Below are 27,243 nucleotides of genomic sequence, written 5' to 3'. Positions count from 1 at the left end.
GTGAACACAGCCCAGTTCATCAGACGAACCTGCCTCTCATCCATTGACTCCATCTACACCTCCCGCTGCCTGCAGAAAGCGGGCAGCATAATCAAAGACCCCTCCCACCCGGCTTACTCACTCTTCCAACTTCTTCCATCGGGCAGGAGATACAGAAGTCTGAGAACACGCACGAACAGACTCAAAAACAGCTTCTTCCCCGCTGTTACCAGACTCCTAAATGACCCTCTTATGGACTGACCTCATTAACACTACACCCTGTATGCTTCATCTGATGCCGGTTCTTATGTAGTTACATTGTAGTCCAAAGATGTGCAGGTTAGGTGGATTGGCCATGATAAATTTCCCTTAGTGTCCAAAATTGCCCTTAGTGTTTGGTGGGGTTACTGGGTTATGGGGATAGGGTGGAGGTGTTGACCTTGGGTAGGGTGCTCTTTCCAAGAGTCGGTGCAGACTTGATGGGCCGAATGGCCTCCTTCTGCACTGTTAATTCCAAGATAAACACATCTATGACATTGTATACCTTGTGTTGCCCTATTATGTATTTTAAGTTATTCACTTTTCTTCCCAAGTACTTAATGATCTGTTGAACTGCTCGCAGAAAAATACTTTTCACTGCACCTCGGTACACATGACATTAAACAAATCCAATCCAATCCAATTTTACTTGAGTTATCTGATTCCACACTCAATTAAATTATGCCTTGATGTCAAGGGCAATCACTCCCACCTCAATTGTCCATGTAAGGACCAAGGCTATAATAAGGTCAGCAGCCAAGTAATCCTGGCAGAACCCAAACCAAACATCAGTGATGAGTAGGTCAATGCTGTTTAAGTGTCGCTTGATAGCACTGTCGATGGTACCTTCCATCACTTTGCTGCTGATTGAGAGCAGATTGATGGCCAGATTGGATGTGTCCTGAGACTGAGATGCCTGACATCCAACAGCCACAACCATCATCCTTTGCACGAGGAATGCCTCCAGCCAGCGGGGAGTTGTCCTCCTGGTTCCCATTGACTCCAGGTTTCCTCCGGCTCAATTCCTTGATTTTAAGAGGAGTCACTCTCATCTCACCTCTTGAGTTCAGCTCTTTTGTCCATGTTCAGATGAAGGCTGTAATGAGGTCAAGAGTCAACTGGCCCTGGCAGAATCCAAACTGAGCATCATTGAGCAAGCTATTGCTGAGTAAGTGCCGCTTGATAGTACTTTTGATAACAGCTTTCATCATTTGATCAAGGATAGACTGACAGAGTGGCAATGGTTGCTAGGATTTGTCCTGCATTTTGTGGACAGGACATACCCGGACAATTTTTCACATTTCCAGGTAGATGCCAGTGTTGTAGCTGTACTGGAAGGGCAGCACGGTAGCACAAGGGCAGCACGGTAGCAAAAGTAGCTAGTACTGTGCCAGGGTCCCAGGTTCGATTCCCCGCTGGGTCACTGTCTGTGCGCAGTCTGCACGTTCTCCCCGTGTCTACGTGGATTTCCTCCAGGTGCTCCGGTTTCCTCCCACAGTCCCAAAGACATGCAGGTTAAGTGGATTGGCCATGATAAATTGCCCTTAGTGTCCAAAAAGATTATGAGGGGTTATTGGGTTACGGGGATAGGTTGTAAGTGAGGGCTTAAGTAGGTCGATGCAGACTCGATGGGCCAAATGGCCTCCTTCTGCACTGTATGTTCTATGTTCATCAGTACTATTGCTGGAATGTTGTCAAGGCAGATAGAGGGTGTTGAGGGGGAATTATGCCACATTCGACTATAGTGTACTTCATCCTCACAATCACGAAAGACCAAATGAAGACTTTTGGTGTTATATGAAGGCCTTTATTACAGCTGCAACTGTGCTAATAACATTCCAAACTGGCATGCCAGAGAGCACAGATTCAAGAATTGTACAGACAGTTATATTTTGGGATTCGCTTACAAGAAATTAGCATATACCAATCATTTGTTACTCGTTATCTCTGTCCAATCATGACTATCGATAAGGTTTACATCATGCACAGTATATGAGAATAATTAACCAATTACAACAAGTGGATGCTTACTTAATTATAGGATCCAATCAGTGCAAAGACATGGATTCCCCTTTCCATGGACTAAGTGCCCACGCCGTCGGGAAAACTGGCGCCAACCACTCCGGTGTCATCAGCCCACGTAAGTGCAGAATTCTCCGCACCTTCGGGGGCTAGGTGGACGCTGGAGTGGTTGGCGGCGCTCCAGCCAGCGCCGCAGGGCCGGCGCGATCTGGCGCATGCGCAGAACCTCCGGCGTGGTTCTCTTCTCCATGATGGCAATGGCGGAGCCCTACAGGGGCCGGCGCAGAAGGAAGGTGTGCCCCGGCACAGGCCCGCCCGCAGATCAGTGGGCCCCGATCGCGGGCCAGGCCACCGTGGGCCCCCCCCCCCACCTCCCCCCCGGGTCGGACCCCCCCATGACCCCCCGAGGACCATCCTAGCCGACTTACCTGCCAGATCCCGATGTGTGGGACCATGTGTAACCCACGCATGCGGGACTGGACAAAAATGGATGGCCGCTTGGCCCATCGGGGCCCAGATAATTGCCCGGGGGGCCACTGCAAACGGCCCCCGACCGACATGGCGTGAACCCTGCCCAAAAACAGGCACCAGAGAATACGGCAGCCGACGGTGGGATTCGCGCCGCCCCCCCTGGGGATTCTCTGACCCGGCAGGGTGTTGCAGAATCCCGCTGATGCTGTCTCCTAATGTTTATCACCAGATCCCCATTATCAAGATAATAATAATCTTTATTGTCACAAATAGGTTTACATTAACACTGCAATTAAGTTACTGTGAAAATCCCCGAGTCGCCACACTCCTGCCCCTGTTCGGGTACACTGAGGGAGAATTCAGAATGTCGAATTCACCGAACAAGCACGTCTTTCAGGACTCGTGGGAGGAAACCGGAGCACCCGGAGGAGACCCACGCAGAACTGCACGGACTGATCCAAGCCAGGAATCGAATCTGGGATCCTGGCGCTGTGAAACAACAGAGCTAACCACTGTGTGACCATGCCGCCAAGAATATGGGTGTCAGTCACCTGCTTATCTGACTCCTCTAACTTATAATCCATTTCCCAAGGAAACAAATGCCCACTGCAATAACAATTCCTTATATTGTCTTTCTTCCCAGGCAAACTGAGACCAATACAAATGATGAATTGATCCCACATTGTTCATTGCCATCCTTGGTAATGACCATCTGTGATTCCCTTTCCTGGGTCCCCATCAGGATGTGTCTTTGCAGTGTTTTCCTCACAGTCACAACTTCAGCTAAAAGCTTGTGTGACACAGCTCAACATAGAAGTATTTAACCCCTTCAGTGCTAAATGGATAACTATAGTTTCAAATTAATTCCGATACAATTTTTTTAATCCCTCGTCGGGAGGAGTACTGATTCATCAGTTGATGGAGGGCGTAGAACATAGAAAAATACAGCACGGAACAGGCCCTTCGGCCCATGATGTTGTGCCGAACCTTTGTCCTAGATTAAGAACAAATTAATCTACACCCCATCATTCTACCGTAATCCATGTACCTATCCAATAGCGGCTTGAAGCTCCCTTATGTTTCCGACTCAACTACTTCCACAGGCAGTGCATTCCATGCCCACACTACTCTCTGGGTAAATAACCTACCTCTGACATCCCCCCTATATCTTCCACCATTCACCTTAAATTTATGTCCCCTTGTAATGGTTTGTTCCACGCGGGGAAAACGTCTCTGACTGTCTACTCTGCCTATTCCCCTGATCATCTTATAAACCTCTATCAAGTCACCCCTCTTTCTCTGTTCTAATGAAAAAAGGCCTAGCACCCTCAACCTTTCCTTCTAAGACCTGCTCTCCATTCCAGGCAACATCCTGGTAAATCTCCTTTGCACCTTTTCCAAAGCTTCCACATCCTTCCTAAAATGAGGTGACCAGAACTGCACACAGTACTTCAAAGGTGGCCTTACCAAGGTTTTGTACAGCTGCATCATCACCTCACGGCTCTTAAATTCAATCCCTCTGCTAATGAACGCCAGGACACCATAGGCCTTCTGCACAGCTCTATCCACTTGAGTGGCAACTTTCAAAGATCTATGAACATAGTCCCCAAGATCTCTCTGCTCCTCTACATTTTCAAGAACCCTACCGTTAACCCTGTATTCCGCATTCATGTTTGTCCTTCCAAAATGCATAACCTCACACTTTTCAGGGTTAAACTCCATCTGCCACTTCTCAGCCCAGCTCTGCATCCTATCTATGTCTCTTTGCAGCCGACAACAGCCCCCCTCACTATCCACAACTCCACCAATCTTTGTATCGTCTGCAAATTTACTGACCCACCCTTCAACTCCCCCATCCAAGTCATTAATGAAAATCACAAACAGCAGAGGACCCAGAACTGATCCCTGCAGTACGCCATTGGTAACTGGGCTCCAGGCTGAATATTTGCCATCCACCACCACTCTCTGTCTTCTATCGGTTTGCCAGTTCGTTATCCAACTGGCCAAATTCCCCACTATCCCATGCCTCCTTACTTTCTGCATAAGCCTTCCATGGGGAACCTCATCAAATGCCTTACTAATATCCATGTACACTACATCCACTGCTTTACCTTCATCCACGTGCTTGGTCACCTCCTCAAAGAATTCAATAAGACTTGTGAGGCAAGACCTACCTCTCACAAATCCATGCTGACTATCCCCAATCAAGCAGTGTCTTTCCAGATGCTCAGAAATCCTACCCCTCAGTACCCTTTCCATTACATTGACAACAACCGAAGTAAAACTAACTGGCCTGTAATTCCCAGGGTTATCCCTATTCCCCTTTTTGAACAGGGGCACGGCATTCGGCACTCTCCAATCCTCTGGTACCACCCCTGTTGACAGCGAGGACAAAAAGATCATTGCCAACGGCTCTGCAATTTAATCTCTTGCTTCCCATAGAATCCTTGAATATATCACGTCAGGCCCGGGGGACATGTCTATCCTCAAGTTTTTCAAAATGCCCACCATAAGAACATAAGAACTAGGAGCAGAAGTAGACCGTCCGGCCCTTCGAGCCTGCTCCACCATTCTATAAGATCATGGCTGATCTTTTCGTGGTCTCAGAACTACTTACCCGCATTCTCGCCATATCCCGTAATTCCTTTATTTTTCAAAAAACATCTACCCTATCTTTAAATATATTCAATGAAGTTGCGTCTACTACTCCTTTCGGTAGGGAATTCCATACTTTAACCACCCTCTGAGTGAAGAAGTTCCTCCTTGATTCAGTCCTAAATCTGCTCCCCCTAATCTTGAGGCTATGCCCTCTTGTCCTACTTTCACCTACCAGTGGAAACATCCTTTCTACTTCTATCTTATCCATTCCCTTCAAAATTTTATATGTTTCTATTAGATCCCCCCTCAACCTTCTGAATTCCAGTGACTATAATCCCAATCTACTCAGCCTCTCCTCATACGATAACCCCCTCAACTCCGGAATCAGCCTAGTGAATCTCCTCTGCACCCCCTCTAGTGCTAGTATATCCTTTCCCAAGTGTGGAGACCAAAACAGCACACAGTACGCCAGGTGTGGCCTCACCAGCACCTTGTACAACTGCAACATTACCTCTCTGCTTTTAAACTCAATCCCCTTTGCAACGAAGGACAAAAATCCATTTGCCTTTCTAATTACTTGTTGCACCTGCAGACCAACCTTCTGTGACTCATGCACAATTACACCCAGGTCCCTCTGCATAGCAGCATGCTGCAGCCTTTTACCATTTAAGTAATAATCCGTTCTATTATTACTCCTACCAAAATGCACGACATCACACTTATTGACATTATACTCCATCTGCCAGACCTTTGCCCACTCACTCAATGCGTCAATGTTCCTCTGTAAGGTTTTACAGTCCTCAGTACACTTTGCTCTGCCACACACCTTCGTGTCATCTTCAAACTTGGATACCTTACACGTAGTTCCCAACTCCAAATCGTCTATATAAATTGTAAATAATTGTGGTCCCAACACCGATCCCTGAGGCACACCACTCGTCACTGATTGCCAGCCAGAATAGCACTCATTTATTCCCACTCTTTGTTTCCTGTTAGACAACCAATCCTCTATCCATGCTAGTACTCTACCCTTAACACCATGCATCCTTATCTTATGCAGCAGTCTCTTGTGCGGTACCTTGTCAAAGGCCTTTTGGAAATCTAGGTATACCACATCCCCTTTGTCTACCTTGCTCGAAATGTCTTCATAGAATTCCAAGAGATTCGTCAAGCATGACCTGCCCTTCATGAATCCATGCTGCGTCCGTTCAATGGGACAATTTCTATCGAGGTGCCCTCTTATCTCTTCCTTGATAATAGACTCAAGCATCTTCCCCACGACAGAGGTTAAGCTAACCGGTCTATAATTCCCCATCTTTTGTCTACTTCCCTTTTTAAACAGTGACGTCACATTTGCTGTTTTCCAATCCTCTGGTACTGCCCCAGTGTTCAGCGAATTTTGGGAAATTACCGCCAGTGCATCTGCTATTACTCCAGCCATCTCTTTCAGTACCCTGGGATACATTCCATCAGGGCCAGGAGACTTATCTATCCTGAGCTCCATTAGCTTGCCCAACACTTGCTCTTTCGTGATAGTAATGGTTTCCAGGTCCTCACCTACCTTCTTCTCTCGGTCAATTGCCGGCATGTTATTAGTGTCCTCCACTGTGAAGACCGATACAAAATATTTGTTCAATGCCTCCGCCATTTCATCATATCCCATAACTAAATGACCACTCTCATCCTCTAACGGACCAATGTTTACTTTAGCCACTCTTTAGTTTTATCTAATTATAAAAACTTTTGCTATCTGTCCTTATATTCTGTGCCAGTTTTTTTTCGTGTTCTATCTTACTTTTCTTTATGGCTCTTTTCGTGGCTTTCTGCTGACCTTTAAAGTTTTCCCAATCTTCTAGTTTCCCGCTGATCTTGGCCACTTTGTAAGCCTTCTCTTTCAATTTGACAGCCTCATGTATCTCCTTAGACACCCATGGTAGATTACCTCTTTTCTTACAATTCTTCCTTCTCACTGGAATATACTTTTGTTGAGCACTATGAAAGATTTCTTTGAAAGTACTCCACCGCTCCTCAACTGTCCTACCATAAAATATTTGTTTCCAGTCTACTTTAGCGAGGTCCTTCCTCATTCTATCGTAGTCCCCGTTGTTCAAGCATAGGACCCTGGTATTGGATTCTATCATCACACTCTCCATCTGTATACTAAATTCAATCATGCTGTGATCACTCCTCCCAAGAGAATCCCTAACGATGAGGTCATTAATTATTCCTGCCTCACTACACAGGACCAGATCTAGGATAGCTTGCTCTCTCGTCGGTTCCATTACATATTGTTCCAGAAAACTATCCCGGATACATTCAACGAACTCCTCTTCAAGGCTACCCTGACCGAGCTGATTTGACCAATCTATGTGCATATTAAAATCTCCCACGATAACTGCTGTACCCTTTTCACAGGCATTAGTTATCTCTTCATTTACTGCCCGTCCCAGTGTGATGCTATTATTTGGTGGCCTATAGACTATGCCTATCAGTGTCTTTTTCTTCTTAGAATTTCTAATTTCTACCCAAATGGATTCAACCTCATTCTCCATAGAACCTATATCATCCCTCAATGCCACCCTGATGTCGTCCTTGATTATTAGTCCTACTCCACCTCCCTTACATACCTGTCTATCCCTCCGAAATGTCTGGTACTCCTGGATATTTAACTCCCAGTCGTGACCATCCTGCAACCATGTCTGCGTAATGGCTATCAAGTCATATTCCTTCGCGATTATTTGTGCCGTTAATTCATCAACTTTGTTACAAATGCTACGAGCATTCAGGTAAAGTGCCTTAATGCTGACTTTCTTATCATTATTAGAGAAATTGGACATCATGAGATGTCCTAAGTTATCCTTCCTTTTTGCTTCATTCCTAGTCTGCCTTGAACTTAAACCCACCTGCACACATGCTAACCTGCTGCTTATCCTTCCATTTAACTCCCTACTCCCTGTCACTTCCTTCCTTCCTAACAAGTATCTCCTCGAGCTTACCAGTCTGTTTCACACTGTCCTCTCCAACAATATGGCCCCTCTCAGTCGTAAATGCTGAAGAAAAGTACTCGTTCAAGACCTTTCCTATCTCTTCAGACTTAATACACAATCTCCCGCGCCCTGTCTGAACCTTGTTTCCTCAGCCTTACATAAGTATCCTTCTTCCTCTTAACAAGACATTCAACCTCTCTTGTCAACCATGGTTCCCTCACTCAACCATCGCTTCCCTGCCTGACAGGGACATACATATCAAGGACACGTAGTATCTGTTCCTTGAACAAGTTCCACATTTCAATTGTGTCCTTCCCTGACAGCCTATGTTCCCAACTTATGCACTTCAGTTCATAGATATTTTCATAGAATTTACAGTGCAGAAGGAGGCCATTCAGCCCATCGAGTCTGCACCGGCTCTTGGAAAGAGCACCCTACCCAAGGTCAACACCTCCACCCTATCCCCATAACCCAGTAACCCCACCCAACACTAAGGGCAATTTTAGACACTAAGGGCAATTTATCATGGCCAATCCACCTAACCTGCACATCTTTGTGACTGTGGGAGGAAACCGGAGCACCCGGAGGAAACCCACGCACACACGGGGAGGATATGCAGACTCCGCACAGACCTGGGACCCTGGAGCTGTGAAGCGATTGTGCTATCCACAATCGCTGTCAGACAGCATTGTATTTACCCTTCCCCCAATTGTAAATCTTGCCCTGTTGCACGCACCTGTCCCTCTCCATTACTAAAGTGAAGGTCACAGAATTGTGGTCACTACCTCAAAAATGCTCTCCCCCGAACAAATCTATCACTTGCGCTGGTTCATTACCAAGTACCAAATCTAATATGGCCTCCCCTCTGGTCAGACAATCTACATACTGTGTTTGAAAAGCTTCCTGGACACACTGCACAAACACCACCCCATCCAAACTATATGATCTAAAGAGTTTCCACTCAATATTTGGGAAGTTGAAGTCACCCATGACTACTAACCCTGTGACTTCTGCACCTTTCCAAAATATGTTTCCCAATCTGTTCCTCCACATCTCTGCTGCGATTGGAAGGCCGATAGACGACTCCCAACAAGGTTGGCTCCTTTCCTGTTTCTGACTTTATCCATACTCCCTCAGTAGGCAGATCCTCCTCGAACTGCCTTTCTGCAGCTGTTATACTATCTCTAATTAACAATGCAAACCCCCCCCCCCCCCCCCCACCTCTTTTACCACCCTCCCTAATCTTATTGAAACATCTATATACAGGAACCTCCAACAACCATTTCTGCCCCTCTTCCATCCAAGTTTCCGTGATGGCCACCACATCGTAGTCCCAAGTACCGATCTATGCCGTAAGTTCACCCACCTTATTCCTGATGCTTCTTGCGTTGAAGTATACACACTTCAACCCATCTCCATGCCTGCAAGTACTCTCCTTTGTCAGTGTTACCTTCCCCACTGCCTCACTACACACTTTGACGTCCTGAACATCGGCTACCTTAGTTGCTGGAGTACAAGTCTGGTTCCCCTTCCCCTGCCAAATTAGTTTAAACCCTCCCAAAGAGTACTAGAAAACCTCCCTCCCAGGCAGGGCCGGTTTTAAGCCTATTTGACCAATTTCATCAAATTGGGCCCCGCACCTTAAGGGGACCCGCACCAGCGGCGACAGAGTTACCGTTTGAAGCCTTTTCTGTATTCTAAGAGGAACTATAGGGTAGTTTTTACTTTTGGGGAACGCACCGCATTACCGTCGACAAATCCTTCAGCCCTGCGCCGCCAAATCCTTCCGCCCGGGTAAGTAAGTTTCAAAATTTTAGTATATCAAGCATTTAATGTTTTTCTTTGGTTAAAGACGAGCATACTACACGAAATATAAACATACATAATTTTTTACTTTTGTAGAGTAGGGGCCCCGCCATCACTTTTCTAATTGGGCCCGCAATTCCTAGCACCGGCCCTGCTCCCAGGATATTGGTGCCCCTCTGGTTCAGATGCAACCCGTCCTGCTTGTACAGGTCCCACCTTCCCCAGAATGCTCTCCAATTATCCAACTACCTGAAGCCCTCCCTCCTACACCATTCCTGCAGCCACGTGTTCAACTGCACTCTCTCCCTATTCCTAGCCTCGCTATCACGTGGCACCGGCAACAAACCAGAGATGACAACTCTGCCCTGGCTTTTAATTTCCAGCCTAACTCCCTAAACTCGTTTATTACATCCACACCCCTTTTCCTACCTACGTCATTGGTACCAATGTGCACCACGACCTCTGGCTGCTCACCCTCCTCCTTAAGGATCCTGAAGACACGATCTGAGACATCCCTGGCCCTGGAACCGGGAGTCAACATATCTCCCGGGAGTCTCGCTCGCGACCACAGAATCTCCTTTCTATTCCCCTAACCATTGAGTCTCCTTATTGCTATTGCTTTTCTATTCTCCCCCCTTCCCTTCTGAGCCCCAGAGCCAGACTCAGTGCCAGAGACCTGGCCTTCCCCCGGTAGACCATCCCCCCCAACAGCATCCAAAAGGGCAGAAGGTGATAAGTGGCAGGATGTTTCCTTGCTCATATTTGACCATGAGACTTCATTGCCTCTGGTGTCAGTAGAACTATCGAATGCATACAGTGCAGAAGGAGGCCATTCAGCCCATCAAATCTGCACCGATCCATTGAAAAAGCACCCTACCTATACTCACTCACCTGATCTATCTACGTAACCCCACCTAACCTAGAAATCTTCAGACACTAGGGGTAATTTAGCATGGTTAATCCAGCTAACCTGCACATTTTTGGACTGGGGAAGGAAAGCGGAGCACCCAGAGGAAACCCACGCCGAAACAGGGAGAAAGTGCAATTCCAAGGCCAGAATTGAACCCGGGTCTCGGGCACTGTGCCACCCAATGTTGAGTACTCCTAGAGTAACATTCTCCTGAATGCATACTACTGTATCATCACCTGCTGGCGGGACTGGATCTACCCGTGCATGGTGATGGGTTGTGCCTAGGACATTGACTGCAAAGTGTGATTCAGTGAGTATGACCAGGTTAAGCTGTTGCTTGACTAATCTGTGGAACAAATCTCCCTATTTTAGCACTAGCCCGAGATGTTCGGAAGGAGGACTTTGCGGGTGTTCTTTTATTGATTCCAGTGCCTCAGTTAATGGCAGCTGGTCCATCCGGTTTTATTGCATTGACTTTTCTGTAGCAGTACGATACAACTGAGTGCTTGCTAGGCCAGTTCAGAGGATATTTAAGAGTCAACCACATTGCTGCAGGTCATTTTTCTATGGCTCACGTGCTTCAGAGCTAATGTATTAGTTTTGATATGTGCTTCCTGTGATTTAGGTGAATACAGTCATTGATTTGAGCACAAGGGTCACATAAATATACATATATTTTAAAAAAATTATTCAGGGCTTTCCAACAAAAATATAAATATACAGAATATCAGAAGAACATCACATCAACCCAATAAACAACCACAACCCTCCAGCACCCCTGACACCCCACCTTCCCCATTTTAACCCCCTTACCTTGCCCCCCCCCCCCCACCCCAGGAGGCCCCCTTCTGCTCCCCTCCATCCACCCAATGCTGACCCCTCAATCCTCCTTGAAGAAATCAATAAATGTTTTCCACTTCCAGGTGAACCCTTCTACCGACCCCCACAGAGTGAACTTAATCTTCTCCAAACTCGGAGATTCTGCCAGATCGCTCACCCACACTCCTGCCTTCCAAGTCTCGCCAACACAATAAAATCCATCTCTGGGCTATCAGGTAGGCAAAGGCCAATTCATCAGCCTCTTTCCCTCCTGCACCCCTCCCCCTGGACCTACTGGTCTTCCGACACACCAAATATCACCACCCCTGGATTTAGGGCCACCCCCACACCCAGAACCTCGGACATAACATCAGAGAATCCCCACCAGAACACCATCATCTAGGACATGCGCAGAACATATGGACGTCGGGCAGCGCGGTGGCGCAGTGGATAGCACTGATGCCTCACGGCGCTGAGGTCCCAGGTTCGATCCCAGCTCTGGGTCACTGACCCTGTGGAGTTTGCACATTCTCCCCGTGTTTGTGTGGGTTTCGCCCCCACAACCCAAAAGGTGAGCAGCATGGTAGCACACTAGTTAGCACTGTTGCTTCACAGCTTCCCAGTTCAATTACTGGCTTGGCTCACGGTCTGTGTGGCGTCTGCACATTCTCCCCATGTCTGCGTGGGTTTCCTCCGGGTGCTCCGGTTTCCTCCCACAAGTCCCGAAAGACATGCTGTTGGGTAATTTGGACATTCTGAATTCTCCCTCTGTGTACCCAAACAGGCGCCGGAATGTGGCGACCAGGGGCTTTTCACAGTAACTTCATTGCAGTGTTAATGTAAGCCTACTTGTGACAATAACGATTATTAAATTATAAAGATGTGCAGGGCAGGCGGATTGGCCACACTAAATTGCCCCTTAATTGGAAAAAATGAATTAGGTACTCTAAATGTATTCCCTCACTCTACCAATCTCCCTTGCCACGACCCGCTTCCTCAACTGATGGGCCATCATCCTACTCGCCTTCTCCCCATGCTCAGAAACTGGCCACCTGGTCCTCCGCAATTCCTCCACTGCCTTCCCTGTAGACACTAATCCAAACTCCATCTGGAGTCTCTGTCTCTTCTTCAGCAGTCCCTCCTCCGACATCACTGAGTACATCCTAACCACCCTCAAGATCTCCTCGGCCAGCCTCCCCCAGCCTCCACTCTCTCCCTATGCACCTGAATCAAAACCTCTGTAACTACAGCCTGGAATGCCTCACTCAACCTGGCAGCTGTGTCCTCTCCCGTGTTATTCACCTCCACATAGCCCCGTATGGCAGCCCACACCCACTCACACACCCATCATCTATCCCGTATGGCAGCCCTCACCCACTCACACCCACTGACACACCGTCATCTGCCCCGTACGGCAGCCCACACCCACTCACACCCACTCACACACCCGTCATCTGCCCCGTATGGCAGCGCTATCTTCCCTGCCTCAGGACCCCTGCTCGTCGGGCACCTCACCGGGCCTGCAACCGCCGCCGACCAGCCGCGTCTCGCCTCCATCAGGATCGACCAGTCCCGACCACACAATCTCGCGACCACGTCGACAACAGTGAAGGTCGATGGGCACGAGACATCATGCCTTCTGGACTCTGGGAGCACGGAGAGCTTCATCCAGCCCGATACGGTAAAGCGCTGCTCCCTCATGGTACACCCCATTAACCAGAAAATCCCCCTGGCCTCTGGAACCCACTCCGTGGTGATCTGGGGATACTGCACCATCACACTCACCATCCAGGGCGGCTTCCGTCTCTACGTCCCCCACAACTACTGCGCTGCATTGCTACTTGGCCTGGACTTCCAGTGCAACCTCCAGAGCCTAACCCTGAAATTTGGAGGACCCCTACCACCCCTCACTGTCTGCGGCCTCACGACCCTTAAGGTCGACCCACCTTCTCTGTTTGCGAACCTCACCTGCAAACCCGTCGCCACCAGGAGCAGACGGTACAGCGCCCAGGACAGGACCTTCATCAGGTCTGAGGTCCAGCAGCTGCTACAGGAAGGTATTATCGAGGCCAGCAACAGGCCCTGGAGAGCTCAAGTGGTAGTTCTGAAAACCGGGGAGAAAAACAGGGTGGTCGTTGACGACAGTCAGACCATCAATTGGTACACACAGCTCGACGCATACCCCCTCCCTCGCATATCTGATTTGGTCAATCAGATTGCACAGTACCGGGTCTTCTCGACGGTGGACTTGAAATCTGCTTACCACCTGCTCCTTTCACAAGGCGGACCGCCGTACACCGCATTTGAAGCGGACGGCCGTCTTTACCACTTCTTTAGGGTTCCCTTCGGCATCACTAACAGGGTCTCGGTCTTCCAACGGGAGATGGATCGAATGGTTGACCGTCCACCTTCCCATACCTGGATAACGTCACCATCTGCGGCCACGTCCAGCAGGACCATGACGCTAACCTTTCCAAATTCCTCCACACTGCCATGCCAAACTCCTCAACCTAACCTACAAAAAGGAGAACTGCGTGTTCAGCACTAACCGATTAGCCATCCTCGGCTATGTGGTTCAAAATGGAGTTCTAGGGCCCGACCCCGATCGCATGCGCCCCCTCATGGAACTACCTCTTCCCCACTTCCCCAAGGCCCTCAAACAATGCCTGGGATTTGTTGCTCGTTCTGGGTGAGTGTGCTTAACACTCAATTTGGCTCTGTTTCGTTACTTAGCTCTGGAGTCGCCAGGTATCGTTAAGATACCGCCACAAGTTTCAAGGTCAAGTTCAAAGCAATAAAACCATACACCAATTAGTAAGTTCAAACAAATGAGTTTACTATAATACAATTATAATACTACCCATGCACACGCTAAGATGACTAAACTATTCCTACCACTAAATAAACCAATACTTATCTTAAAGGGAACTGCCGGCTCAGGGGACAAGGCCTCTTGCTCTGCACTGGTCCGCAGACTTCAGGTTGGTACGGGTTAAAAAGGGGTCAGGAGTGTCTATCTCTGGTAGCGATCATTGTGAGACACTTACTTGCTGGCGGCTGCTGTCCCAAACCTCTCCTCTCTCTCGGTCAAGGTCTTCTTCAGTAAAAGCTGGTCGAGAGGGCTGGTCAAGAGAGGAGGGCTGGTCAAGAAGAACGCACTAAGTTTGGGACCTGTCTCTTATAGGCCGGCCCCTCTACCTGCTGGGAATCGATTGGGTCTCTTCCCAATCGATTTGTTTGAATCTCCCCAATACTGAGGCTGTCCCTCGGCTACTGGACGGGCCTTCAGGTGCTTTGTTTTCGAACCCCGCTGGTGCCGGGGTGTCTGGTTTCCCATACACTGTTGCAATCACTTCCCTATTTGTGTCCATTGTCCCTGGGATCGTTCCATTACTATGCTAACTGTCCCGGAGATTGCCTCATTAGTATGCGGAATGTTCGTTTCGGTGCTGTCTGCTCTCTTAGCAGACAGAATACACATTGGCTTGGTGCAGCCTGCTTGTGCTGCAAACTTTGTCCATTTTAACCTGCAAGCTTTGCGTTCCTCCATTTTGTATTGAGGGAATGACCAACTTCGGTGGCTACAGGTATTTTTCTTAGTACGCCCAGTGGGTCCCTAACTATGCGGACAAGGCCCACCCACTCATTCACTCCACCGTTTTCCCACTGAGGGCCGAGGCTCACCAGGCCTTCAACCATATCAAGGCCGACATCGCCAAGGACGCGATGCACGCGGTTGATAAGACGCTCCCCTTCCAAGTTGAGAGCGATGCATCAGATGTCGCTCTGACCGCCACCTTCAACCAGGCAGGCAGGCCCGTGGCATTCTTTTCACGCACCCTCCATGCCTCTGAAATTCATCACTCCTTCGTCGAGAATGAGGCCCAAGCCATAGAAGAAGCTGTGCGGCATTGGAGGCATTACCTGGCTGGCAGGAGATTCACTCTCCTAACTGACCAACGGTAGATTGCCTTCATGTTCAACAACACACAGCGGGGCAAGATCAAAAATGATAAGACCTTGAGGTGGAGGATCGAGCTCTCCACCTACAATTACGAGATTTTGTATCGCCCTGGTAAGCTCAACAAGCCCCCGATGCCCTATTCCGAGGTACATGTGCCAGCGGACAAGTGGACCGACTCTGAACCCTACACGACGATCTCTATCACCCAGGGGTCACCCATGTTTTTAAAAGCCCACAATCTGCCCTACTCCACCGCAGAAGTCAGGGCTATCACCAGAGACTGCCAGGTCTGCGCAGAGTGTAAACCGCACTCCTACCGGCCAGACCGAGCGCACCTGGTGAAGGCCTCCCGCCCTTTGAATGCCTCAGCGTGGATTTCAATGGGCCCCTCCCCTCCACCGACTGAAACACAGACTTTCTTAACATGGTCGACGAATACTCCAGATTCCCCTTCATCGTCTCATGCCCCGATATGACGCCCGCCACCATCATTAACGCTCTCAACACCATCTTCGCTCTGTTCGGTTTCCCCGCCTACGTCCACAGCGACCGGGATCCTCATTCATGAGCGATGAGCTGCGCCAGTACCTGCTCAACAGGGGCATTGCCTCGAGCAGGACGATCAGCTCCAACTCCCGGGGAAACGGGCAGGTAGAGCGGGAGAATTGGACGGTCTAGAAGGCCGTCCAACTGGCCCTACGGTCCAGAAATCTCCCGGCCTTCCGCTGGCAGGAGATCCTCCCTGACGCCCTTCACTCCATCTGATCGCTCCTCTGCACTACGAATAACGAAACTCCCCATGAACATCTCTTTGCCTTCCCCAGGAAGTCCACCTCCGGGTTTCCGCTCCCAATGTGGCTGGCAGCTCCAGGACCTGTTCTCCTCCGCAAGCATGTGCGGCTCCACAAGGGGGACCCATTATTTGAGAGGGTACAGCTATTTCATGCGAACCCGCAGTACACCTATGTGACGTACCCCGACTGCCTCCAAGACACAGTCTCCCTCAGGGACCTGGCACCAGCTGGGTCCCCACACCCCGCCCCCCACACCCCCCCCCCCCCCCCCCGCCCCGCCCCGGCACCACCCTCCCTCCCCCTCCCACCAGCGCACACCACCACAGCCCCAGCTCCAGGACGATCCGTCCTCCCCTTAGTCCCACCCGGGGATGAAGATGAGGTCAACACACTCCCGGAGTCACCGACGACCGAACCGACGCCTGCATGCCACCGGGACTGCGGGGCTCGCAACGACGGATCAAGGTGCACGATCGTCTGAATTTGTAAACTTTTCCTAAAATGTTAAACAGCTGCATGTAAATAGCCTTCCACCACCCCGGCTGGACTCTTTTTTAACAGGGGGTGAATGTGGTAGTCGCCAGTGTTGTATTGTATATATTGCATATGAGGTATATTACAGTAAGGCTCCTGTACTACAGGTACGGGGGTAGTACAGTGCTGGCTCTGCCGAGTAGGCAGAGTATAAATGTGTGTGCTCACCAAGCTGCAGCCATTTCGGCAGCAGCTGCGGGAGGCTACACATCTCTGCGTAATAAAGCCTCAATTACACTCTACTCTCGTCTCGTCGTAATTGATAATGCATCACCCGGCTCACGTCCCGCATCCCTTCAGGCCCACTCTCGGATGCCCAGCACCATCTCTCCCCCCAACTGGACCACACTAACCACACCCATGTCAGCAACCCTCCTTTCTCCCCCACTCCACCACCAACAAAGAACCATCCCTATCCCCCCCCCAACATGCCTTCCTCCTGACGACCCGTCCACTTCACTTCCGTTAACTAGCCCACCCAGGTAGCGTGGTGGCCCCCGACCAAGGCGTCCAACCTCCCCACCCCCCACCATCCCCATCCACCAGCCAACAAAACACCTGCTTCTGGTGGGTCACCCACAAGCGCGCAGGGTACAAAACCCCAAACTTTACCCCCTTCTTGAAGAGGGCAGCCTTTACCTGGTTGAACCCGACTCTCCTCTTCTCCAACTCTGCACCCAGGTCTTTGTAGACCCGCAGCTCACTCCCTTCTCCGGTACACCTCCTTGTCTGTATATCTCATGAACTAATTCATGACAAATTAATAAAAAAACACTTCAATTCCACAATTCAGAGAATGCCTCCTTATGAAGGATGATTTAACCTTGGAGAAAGCCACAGCTTTGGTAGTCCAAATCAAATCTGTCATGTTAGGTACACAGAAATGCACCCTTAGACTTGAAGGTTGCAGATAGAGCTTGCCAAAAAGCTCAAGTGCAGGAATTAAGAACATGACCACCCCGACAGTCTCATAAACATTCATATGCTTTCAAAACGGTGCCCAAATTGTGCAAATGCTCATCCAGATGTCCAGCTCAAGGAAAACAATGCAACTCATGTTTAAAGTGGAACTATTTTGCAAAGATGTGCAGGTCATTGAAGAAGATTTCATCAGTTCAACATGTGGAGGAGTTTCTTCTTGAGAGTGAGATACACCGCGCGTTTAAACCATCATGAATGCTAAAGCACCAGATCATTTTAAGGAATGCTCAATTGAGATCACGAACATCTCAATGTCACTTGTTATTGATATTGGCACAAAAGTATATATTTTCAGCAACAAACTCTACCATTAGTTTTTCCTCATAATTTTCTCTCCTGAGACTTTTTAAGCTTATGATAATGCAACTATTTCAGTTTTGAGAATTATTACGGTTTCAGTAGGACACAAAATCACGACAGGTTCATGGACCTAAACACGCCAACAAACCCGGGATTCTGAGATGAGAGCGCCATTTTGAAAGGGTGCTCGAATCTCAAAGTTATATTTAAGGTTCTCCTCCCCGATAACGCCAACATCAGGGCTCCCCCTTTGCAGTCAAGGTTTCCTCCCCTCTGCCAGAGCTCCCTTGGCACTTCCCCATCATGTGTCCCCTTGGCAGTGCCAAGGTGAAGGCAACGCCCATCTTTAGCTTCTGCCCCGGATTCTCCAGGCACTACCGTGTTAAGTAATGGGTTAAGAGACATTGCAATTAGTTGTCTCATTTATGTTAAGTATTAAATGATTGTCTCATTTATGTTAAGTGTTCAATGATTGTCTCATTTATGTTAAGTGTTCAATGATTGACACTGAAATGTAAAGGGGCTTCAGGTGGACTCTGGAGCATGTGATGATCTGTAGAGTTCTGTGCAGAGTGAGTTTGAACCATTAAAGGTGTGTTGGTGAAAAAGGAGCTGAACTCTTGCCTCTTCATACCACATCATCTAGTACATGTTAACAATGGTAGCAGAGAATGGTTGCTGTGTAAATGTGAAGGCTTGAAAGATACAATTTTTCCAGATCAAACCAAGGAGTGAAAAAAAAAGAAAAAGGGAAACATGGCTGAACCCAGGACAAAGATGGCTGGTTATGATTATCCTCCCCTATTTTCTGAAAGGGAATCATACGACCAATGGAGAAGTGCAGTGGTTATGTGGACTAAGGTGACTGCTTTAGGAAAGAGAAAACAAGGTATGGCATTGGCTCATTCTTTACCATATGGCAGTAAAATCTGAAACAAAGTGCTTTCTGAGCTGGAGTCAGAAGAGGAAAAAGATAGTGACCAGAAAGAAGGCATTGTCCTATTAACAAGCTGTTTTACACCGGTAATGAGGGTGTTGGTTGCAGAATCTTTTAACTGTGCTGTATTGGACAGTGGCTGCACATATACTGTGTGTGGGATTGACTGGTTAAAATGTTATCTGGACTCATTGGATGCTGAAAATCATAACAAGGTTAAGGAATTTAAAAGTTCCACAAGTTTCAGGTTTGGGGATGATAATACTCTGAAGTCGCTGAAAAGAGTGGTGATCCCTTGCAATATTGCTGGAGCGTATCATTTTATTAGCATGGATGTTGTATCAAGTGAGATACCTTTGCTTCTGAGCAGACCGTTGATGAAGAAAGCACACATGAATCTGGATATGGAACAGGATAAGGCAACAGTTTTTGGAAAGACGGTGGACTTACAATTTACACAGTCGGGACATTATTGTATTCCATTATTGACAAATAATGCTTCAAGTAGAGTGGTTAAGGATGTAGTAATGACAGTTGATAATGCAACTTTAGCTGGTAAAATGCTTATTGTAGTAAAACTGCACAGGCAATTTGTACATCCGTCTCTTCGGAGGCTGAAAAATTTATTAAAGGTAGCAGGAGTAAGGGATGATGACTATTCTAAGCTGATAGAACAGGTTAGTGATCGCTGTGAAGTTCGCAGGAAGTACAGAAGGACACCAGCACGACCGATAGTAACCCTACCTTTGGCCAGGGATTTTAATGACATTGTGGCCATGGACCTTAAGATCTGGGATAAAGCAAATAATATATTTAGTTTGTAGATTTAGCTACTAGGTTTAGTCAATCAACGATTGTACGAAGTAAAGAAAAGAGAGTAATTTTGGACAAAATTGTGGAAAAATGGATCGGGACAGGAATGGGTCCACCAGCAAAATTCTTTAAGGACAATGGGGGAGAATTTGCTAATGCTGAGTTTAGGGATGTGTGTGAAAACATGAATATCAGAGTTATGAACATGGCTGCCGAAAGCCCGTTTAGTAATGGTGTCTGCGAAAGAAATCATGCTGTTATCGATGACATGCTTCAGAAAATTTTGGGAGATCGACCAAACTGCACGCTAAATTCAGCTTTAGCATGGGCGGTACATGCAAAGAATTCATTGCAGATGGTTGGGGCTATAGTCCTTATCAATTAGTGTTTGGTAGAAATCCTAAAATTCCCTCCATTTTGGATGACCAGCCTCCAGCTTGGGAAGGGACTACAATTAGCCCAGGTTTTGCTGAACATTCAAACACGTTACATAGCAGTAAAAAAGCTTTTTTGGAAGCAGAAGTCTCTGAAAGAATTCGCAGAGCTTTAAGACATAATGTATGGCCATCAGATGCCGTTTTTCAACAAGGAGAAATGGTATACTATAAGAGAGACAATTCTAATGAATGGAAAGGCCTAGGGAAGATCATAGGCATAGATGGCAAAACATTTATTTTGCAACATGGTAATCAAACTGTTAGGGTACATTCATCAAGGATAATGGGTATCGATTATAAATTTTCAAATTTAGACAGAGCAGACAGACAAGACGAGGAACCAGAGTCATCCTGTATGCATGTGTTACAGAACTATGAGGACCAGTAAACTGATATAGACAGGGTTTCTGTAGAGGAACACGACACTTCTGATAAATTAGATCAGGCCATTTTTCCGAAAGGGCAACTGCCAAAGGTTGGTACAAAAGTCAAAAGTGACATACTTGCCTGAAGGGTCTAGTCAATGGAAGGATGCAACTGTTATTAGTAGAGCAGGGAAGGCCACTGGAAAGTATAAACATTGGTTGAATGTACAGCATTCAGGGGAAGAAGTTAAGACAATGGATTGGGAAAACGAAGTTCAAAAATGGAGGGCACAGAAACGCAGTGCCAGTTCAGATAATACATCGGATAGTGAACAGCAGGTTCGCAGGAAAAGGTCGAGAACTATTGAAAGGACATCCCGCTACAGAAGAGAAAGATCAAGCAGTAGCAGTACAGAACGAGATACCAGGCAGGAAAGGGGACGTAGTTTATCAAGATCTCGGAACATGAGTAAGACTATGAATACTAATAGAAGTAGAAGCCCACATGCACATGAGATTTTGGTGGCTTCAAATAAATTAGATGAAAAAGTTATCAAAGATGCTAAACAGCAATAATTGCATAGTTGGAGTGAATTTGGGCTATACACGGAAGTACTGGATAGGGGACAAAAAGTTCTATCTGGTCCGGACGGTGGTGCAGTGGTTAGCAACCACTGCACCACCGAGGTTCAGCAGCCATGACAGGATTTGCACCTGCAACAAATAGGGCTGCTAGGTCTAGCCCAGAATTTCAGTAAGATTGGTTGACTTACAAGGATTACTGAGTTTGCATGGTTGCTGAGATACCCATGGATTCTGCCTTGGTCACATTTTCCATTTATTGTGTAGTCCGGTGTGTTCAACCACAGTTGACTTGTTAATTTAGGTGTTTTCACATATAGAGAATAGAGTCACTGCAGTGCAGGAGGTCATTTGGCCCATCGAGTCTGTGACAACCCTCTCTGAAAGAGCACTCTACCTAAACCCACTCCCTCACCCTATCACTGTAACCCACCTAACCTTTTTGGATAGTAGAGGGCAATTTAATGGCCAATCCATCTAATCTGAATGCTAGAGTACAAGATCCATATTGTAAATTGTTTTATCTTACTGACCTGGTATTGTTAAGTTTATTTTTTGTTTGTTTGAAACAAGTAGAATTTTACGGCTTTTTTCATCATAGAATCCCTACAGTGCAGAAGGAGGCATTAGGTCCATCAAGTCTACACTGACCCTTTGAAAGAGCACCCTACCCAGGTCCACTCACCGGTCCATCCTACCCTATCTTGTAACCCCGTAACCTAACCTGTACATCCCTGGACACTAAGAGACAATTTAGCATGTCCAATCCACCTAACCCGTACATCTTTGGACTGTGGGAGGAAATTGGAGCATCCAGTGGAAACCCATGCAGAATGTATAAACGACACACAGAGTGACCGAATGCCGGAATTGAACCCAGGTCCCTGGCACTGTGAGGTAGCACTGTGCCACCATGCCACCCTGACGTCTTGAATCTCAAACCTTATCTACTTCTTTTTTTTAATTGTTCCTTAACTGGATCCTATCAAAAAATCTGGGGATCTGGTCTAGGATCACAAAAATGTGAAACATCATTTGCTGCTCAGAGCTTTAAAATGATGCCATCTTGTTCCAGTAGATGGTAAATATTGGGTCGGTAATAGGACTTATTAAATGGATACCAAGAAAACAACTCGAACATAGCATCAAAATTTTTATTTTCAGAAATCAGAATAATTTCCCTTAAATATCTGAGTGAGATTAAATTGTATTTTCCATATTTCAGCTAAGCCACTTGGAGCACAAAAGTACCGCAAAGCAGCACTGTCAACATTTTTTAAATGTGCTGTTAACAGTAAAATATTATACCAGAATTATTTTTTATTCGTTCATGGGATGTGGGCATCCCTGGCTATTGTCCATTCCTAACTGCCCTTCAGAAGATGGTGGTGAGCTGCCTTCTTGAACCATTGGAGTCCATGTGATGTAGGTATACCCACAGTGCTTTAGGGACCAAGTTTCAGAATTGTGACCCAGGAACAGTGATGGAACAGTGATACATTTCCAACTCAGGATGGTAAGTACTTTGGAGGGGAATATCAAAGTGGTGGTGTTCCCATGTGTCTGCTGCTCTTGTCCTTCTAGCTGGTAGTAGTCATGCATTTGGAAGGTGCGATGAAGGAGGTTTGGTGAGTTCCTGCAGTGCATTTTGTAGATCGTACACACTGCTGCTCCTGTGCATCTGTGATGGAGGGAGTGAATGTTTGCGGATGGGTACCAATCAAGCAGGTTGCTTTGTCATGGATGGTGTTGAGCTTATTCGGTATTGCTGGAGCTGCATTCACTCAGGCAAGTGGATATTATTCCACCAGTCTCCTGACTCGTACCTTGTAGGTGGTGGACAGGCTTTGGGGAATCAGGAGGTGAGTTACTCACCGCAAGATTTCTAGCTTCTGACCTGCTCATGTAGCCACAGTATTTATATGGCTAGTCAATTCAGTTTCCGATTACTGCTAACCCCTGGTGGGGGATTTAGCAATGGTAATGCCTTCAGATATCAAGGGCGTTACCATTGCAGGATGATATAATTGGGCTGTTTAGCTCCATGTACAGATATGCATCTGCTCCTGTATGTTGAATTCTTTAGAAGTCCAAAAGAGTAAAATATAAACCACATGAGTTATAAGTATATGAGGAAGTCAAGAATAATACCATAAGCTGTGTTACAACACCAGGTTAAAGTCCAACAGGTTTATTTGAAATCACAAGCTTTCAGAGTGCAGCTCCTTCATCAGGTGAGTCACTGATGAAGGAGCTGCACTCCGAATGCTCGTGATTCCAAATAAACCTGTTGGACTTTAACCTGGTGTTGTAACACTTCTTACTGTTCCCACCCCAGTCCAACGCTGGCATCGCCACATCAAGAATAACATAATTCACCCATAATTTAGAAGTTATGTTTTGGTCAGCTAAGTGGCTAACACACATGGAAAAACATCACCATGCTTGTCTTCAAATCAAGCTCTTAATCAAAATGCTCACAGATTGCATAACTCTCACTGGAGGGAATATTCCAAGAGCATATTAAAGTTTAACCATCAGGACGACACAAATTTACCATTACAGAGTACTAGTAACATTACTGCTGTTTGTGCGATCATGGCCACCCTACTACTAAGGCACTGGTTTAGAAAATTATTTGGAGCTGGTAGGTGTTGAGATTACTCCCAGTTTACCATGCCTCCGGGTCTCATCAATAATACATGGTAAGCCATCAGTGCCAGTGAGTATTGAAGTCTGTCATGACTTGGGTATCACATGGCAAAGTCATTTCCAATCTTCCCTCTCAAGGCATATTTTATTGCTTCATGACAAACTCCAAAGATATAATAGCTGGCTGATAATAGTAAGCACAGAGAAGAAACTCATGCCAATAGCCCAGCAAGTTCTCTTTCTGTAAAAGAGGACAGGTTTAAAAAGTCATTCATTCACAAAATGTTAGCAATTTTAAAAAGTATCCAAAAATCACAGTCTTATCATCTACAATTAATGAATTTTGGTGCAAATAAGTGTAGCTGTATTTTGGTGCAAATAAGCTGTAGGTACTTTTGTCAAAGAAACTCAGACAATTATTTTTAAATCCCATTCTCAGCTCTGTATTGAAGAACGCAGACGGTATCTTCAAATCCCTTGCACACAACCCAGTGGTATGTAAGTGTCATACAAATGGGTAAGCCCTTAAACCACCTTTTGATTAGGTGATACATAACTAGCTGTTAATTCACTAATTACATTTGGATCTATAATATCTGCCAAAAGATTACGATCATCAAACATTGTGTTCTGTAGTTTGCAAAAAAACTTGTGTTGGTTGCATATTATTTCTTATTGCTGCCCTTACCGATATGGTGGAGAATGGGTTAAAGCAAAAGCCATGTACTAATCAGACAAAGGCACTCATCAGCAAATATACTGTATTACATTATTTGCATTTCATGGTTGGTCTCATTGATGTCGAGTCGTATCAGGGTAAGTAAGAAACAGCAGCAGTATGGAGCTACACTCCTGTCAGCTGGACAATGCTTGTTCTCAGGAAAGTGGGTTACTTGGTGAATTCTATTATCCTGAACCATCTCTTATTGCACCGACTTCTATTCATTCGGACAATGCACTAATAGCTAAAGCTACTCGGATGTGCGTTCTGCCGTTTCAAATGTCTTTTCTTTAAATACTTATTCTGAGGCAAATGTGAACAATCAATGGGCGTAGGTCCTAGTCACAGTTACAATACTTGATTCGGACAATGAAGAGAGAATGGGTAAAAACAGGATAAGAATGCTACAAAATTAATAAGTTATATGAAATCATTGCTTTTATTTTTCACGAGGTATCAGATTACCGCATTAAAAATTGAATCCATGCGATGCCTAGAATGAAACTGGAGTAAACACAAAATCAATTACCTTAACAGCGACCTGCAAGTATTATATAAAATTGTTCGTTATTTTACAAAATGCTATTCGTGCAACGAAAGCCTGGATTTCCAGGACCTTTACACTATCGATTCTTTGTACATCTGAACCGAGCTCGGTTCCCACCCAGAGCTCTAACAAAGGCAACAATGCTTGAAAGGTTCAGCGTTGTCACATTCTGAAAATTACTGCAAATACTTTGAAAATTTCTGATGAGTATCGCAATCCTGCCCAATATTCAAACATCCGACAGTAAGCGGCGTACAACATTTTAACACCAATAATTGGAAGGTAATAACATCGGTTCCTGAATGTAATGATATAATTGTTACACAATCACCTACAGTAACATAGATATAGATGCACCCATGCCTGTCTTACCGGGATGGTGGGCATCATTTTAGTTGCCGTGTGCTGTCCTCGGTTCAGCCAACCCAACACAGCTCGTCTTCTCCTCACACCGACAACAAGCTGTCTCCCAACTTGTGACAAACAGGCTCGTTCCTGGCCAGCCAGCTGACCCGATTGGCTGACACTCTCCGTGGCAATGGCGTCCGCGCCACCAGCGAGCGCTGAGCGCATGCTCGCCTTTCTTGTTGCCTGCTTCCAGTCGGAGAGAGGGGATTCTTATCATTTACCCTTTCGTTCCCTGGGAGGAGGGGAAGAAGGATAAATGCTGTGGCGCCACGTTTTGTTATCTGTCAATTTGAGGATTCGTTTACACTTGAATAAAATGTATAAATTCTAGCTGTCACATTGGAGTGGCTCTGGTTGAAGACATGGAGCGTTTGACCAAGTATTATTCTCAAACTCTTTTCCAATATGACCCCATTTTAACACTTGAAAATTAACGTGACTCCAGAGACGCCAAAAAACAACAACAATATTCTTCCTAAAGTGTGATGCCAAGAATTGGACTTCAGCTGAGATCCAACGAACTGATTAGAAACGTGTAGAATAACGTCCTTGCTTCTGTACCTTTCAGCCTCTTATATATAAAACCAATGCGAAAATTCCATGCATTTTTAATAGTCATATAAACTTGTCCTTCTACCTTCAAATATTTCTCGATGTAAATCCCCAGAACTGTCTGTTTCCGCAACCCCTTTAAAATTATACCATTTAGCTAATGTTACCTCTCCCTATTTTCCTTCTGAAGTGTCTTTCTTCACACTTCTCTGCACTAAATATCATCTAGCATGTGTCTGCTCACTTCATCAGTCTATTTCTTTTTGAGTTATCCTCCCTGTTTACTGCATTTTATGTTATTTGCAGTCTTTGAAATTATGCCCTTTATGCCCAAATCAAGTGCAATTGAAATCTTAATGTAAATATATGTCATAAAAGGCAGTGATCTGAATACCTGCTGCTGGTGGACACAATTGTATATTTCCCTCCAGGCTAAAGAAAATGTTTACCATTATTCTCTGCTCTGCCACCCTTAAACAATTCCTCACTGACACAGTCAGTGGCTGTTTAATCGTATGGGCTTTACATTTGCTACAACTATTATGTGGCACTTTATCAAAATGCCTTTTTAAAGTTCATATGCAGAATTTCAAATACACTATCCTGGTCTCTATTACTTCAGTAAAGAATTCAAAATTCAGGCATTAACATTTATTAAGTCATGTTATGATTAGTGCTAATTAATTTTGTTCTGGATTATTGTGTCTGAAGGTTTTCCCACCATTGACATTAAGCGGATAGGCCAATATCCCTCTGGCTTATCCCTCTTTCTCTTTGAAAAGGATTGTGCAGTTTGCAAGCATCCAATATCTGACACCACTGCATAACCAAGGAGGATTGAAAGACTGTAGCTATCATCGCTGTTATTTGAACCCTTACTTCCCTCAGAAAGAAAGATGTACTCCATACCAGTCTGGTGCCTTTTCTACTTTGAGAGGTAATGAGCTTTTATTTACCTCCTTTTTTCTATTTTTATCCCATTCAAATTCACAAGCCCATTCTCCTTTACTGTGACACACGTAGCA

General features: G+C 46.2%; 1 protein-coding gene across 1 annotated transcript in view; it reads right to left on the bottom strand.

The window, feature by feature from the left end:
* elovl2 (ELOVL fatty acid elongase 2) overlaps positions 1–25,846 on the bottom strand; it is a 224,546-nt gene extending 198,700 nt beyond the window's left edge. The window contains exon 1 of the mRNA XM_038797149.1: positions 25,631–25,846. Coding sequence (XP_038653077.1) covers positions 25,631–25,831 — 201 coding nt within the window. The 5' untranslated portion in view covers positions 25,832–25,846. The remainder of the gene's footprint in view (positions 1–25,630) is intronic.
* Positions 25,847–27,243: the final 1,397 nt, after the last annotated feature.

This window comes from Scyliorhinus canicula, chromosome 5 (assembly GCF_902713615.1).
Source record: "Scyliorhinus canicula chromosome 5, sScyCan1.1, whole genome shotgun sequence".
NCBI classification, from domain to species: Eukaryota; Metazoa; Chordata; class Chondrichthyes; order Carcharhiniformes; family Scyliorhinidae; genus Scyliorhinus; species Scyliorhinus canicula.
This window is presented reverse-complemented; position numbering and strand designations above follow the sequence as displayed.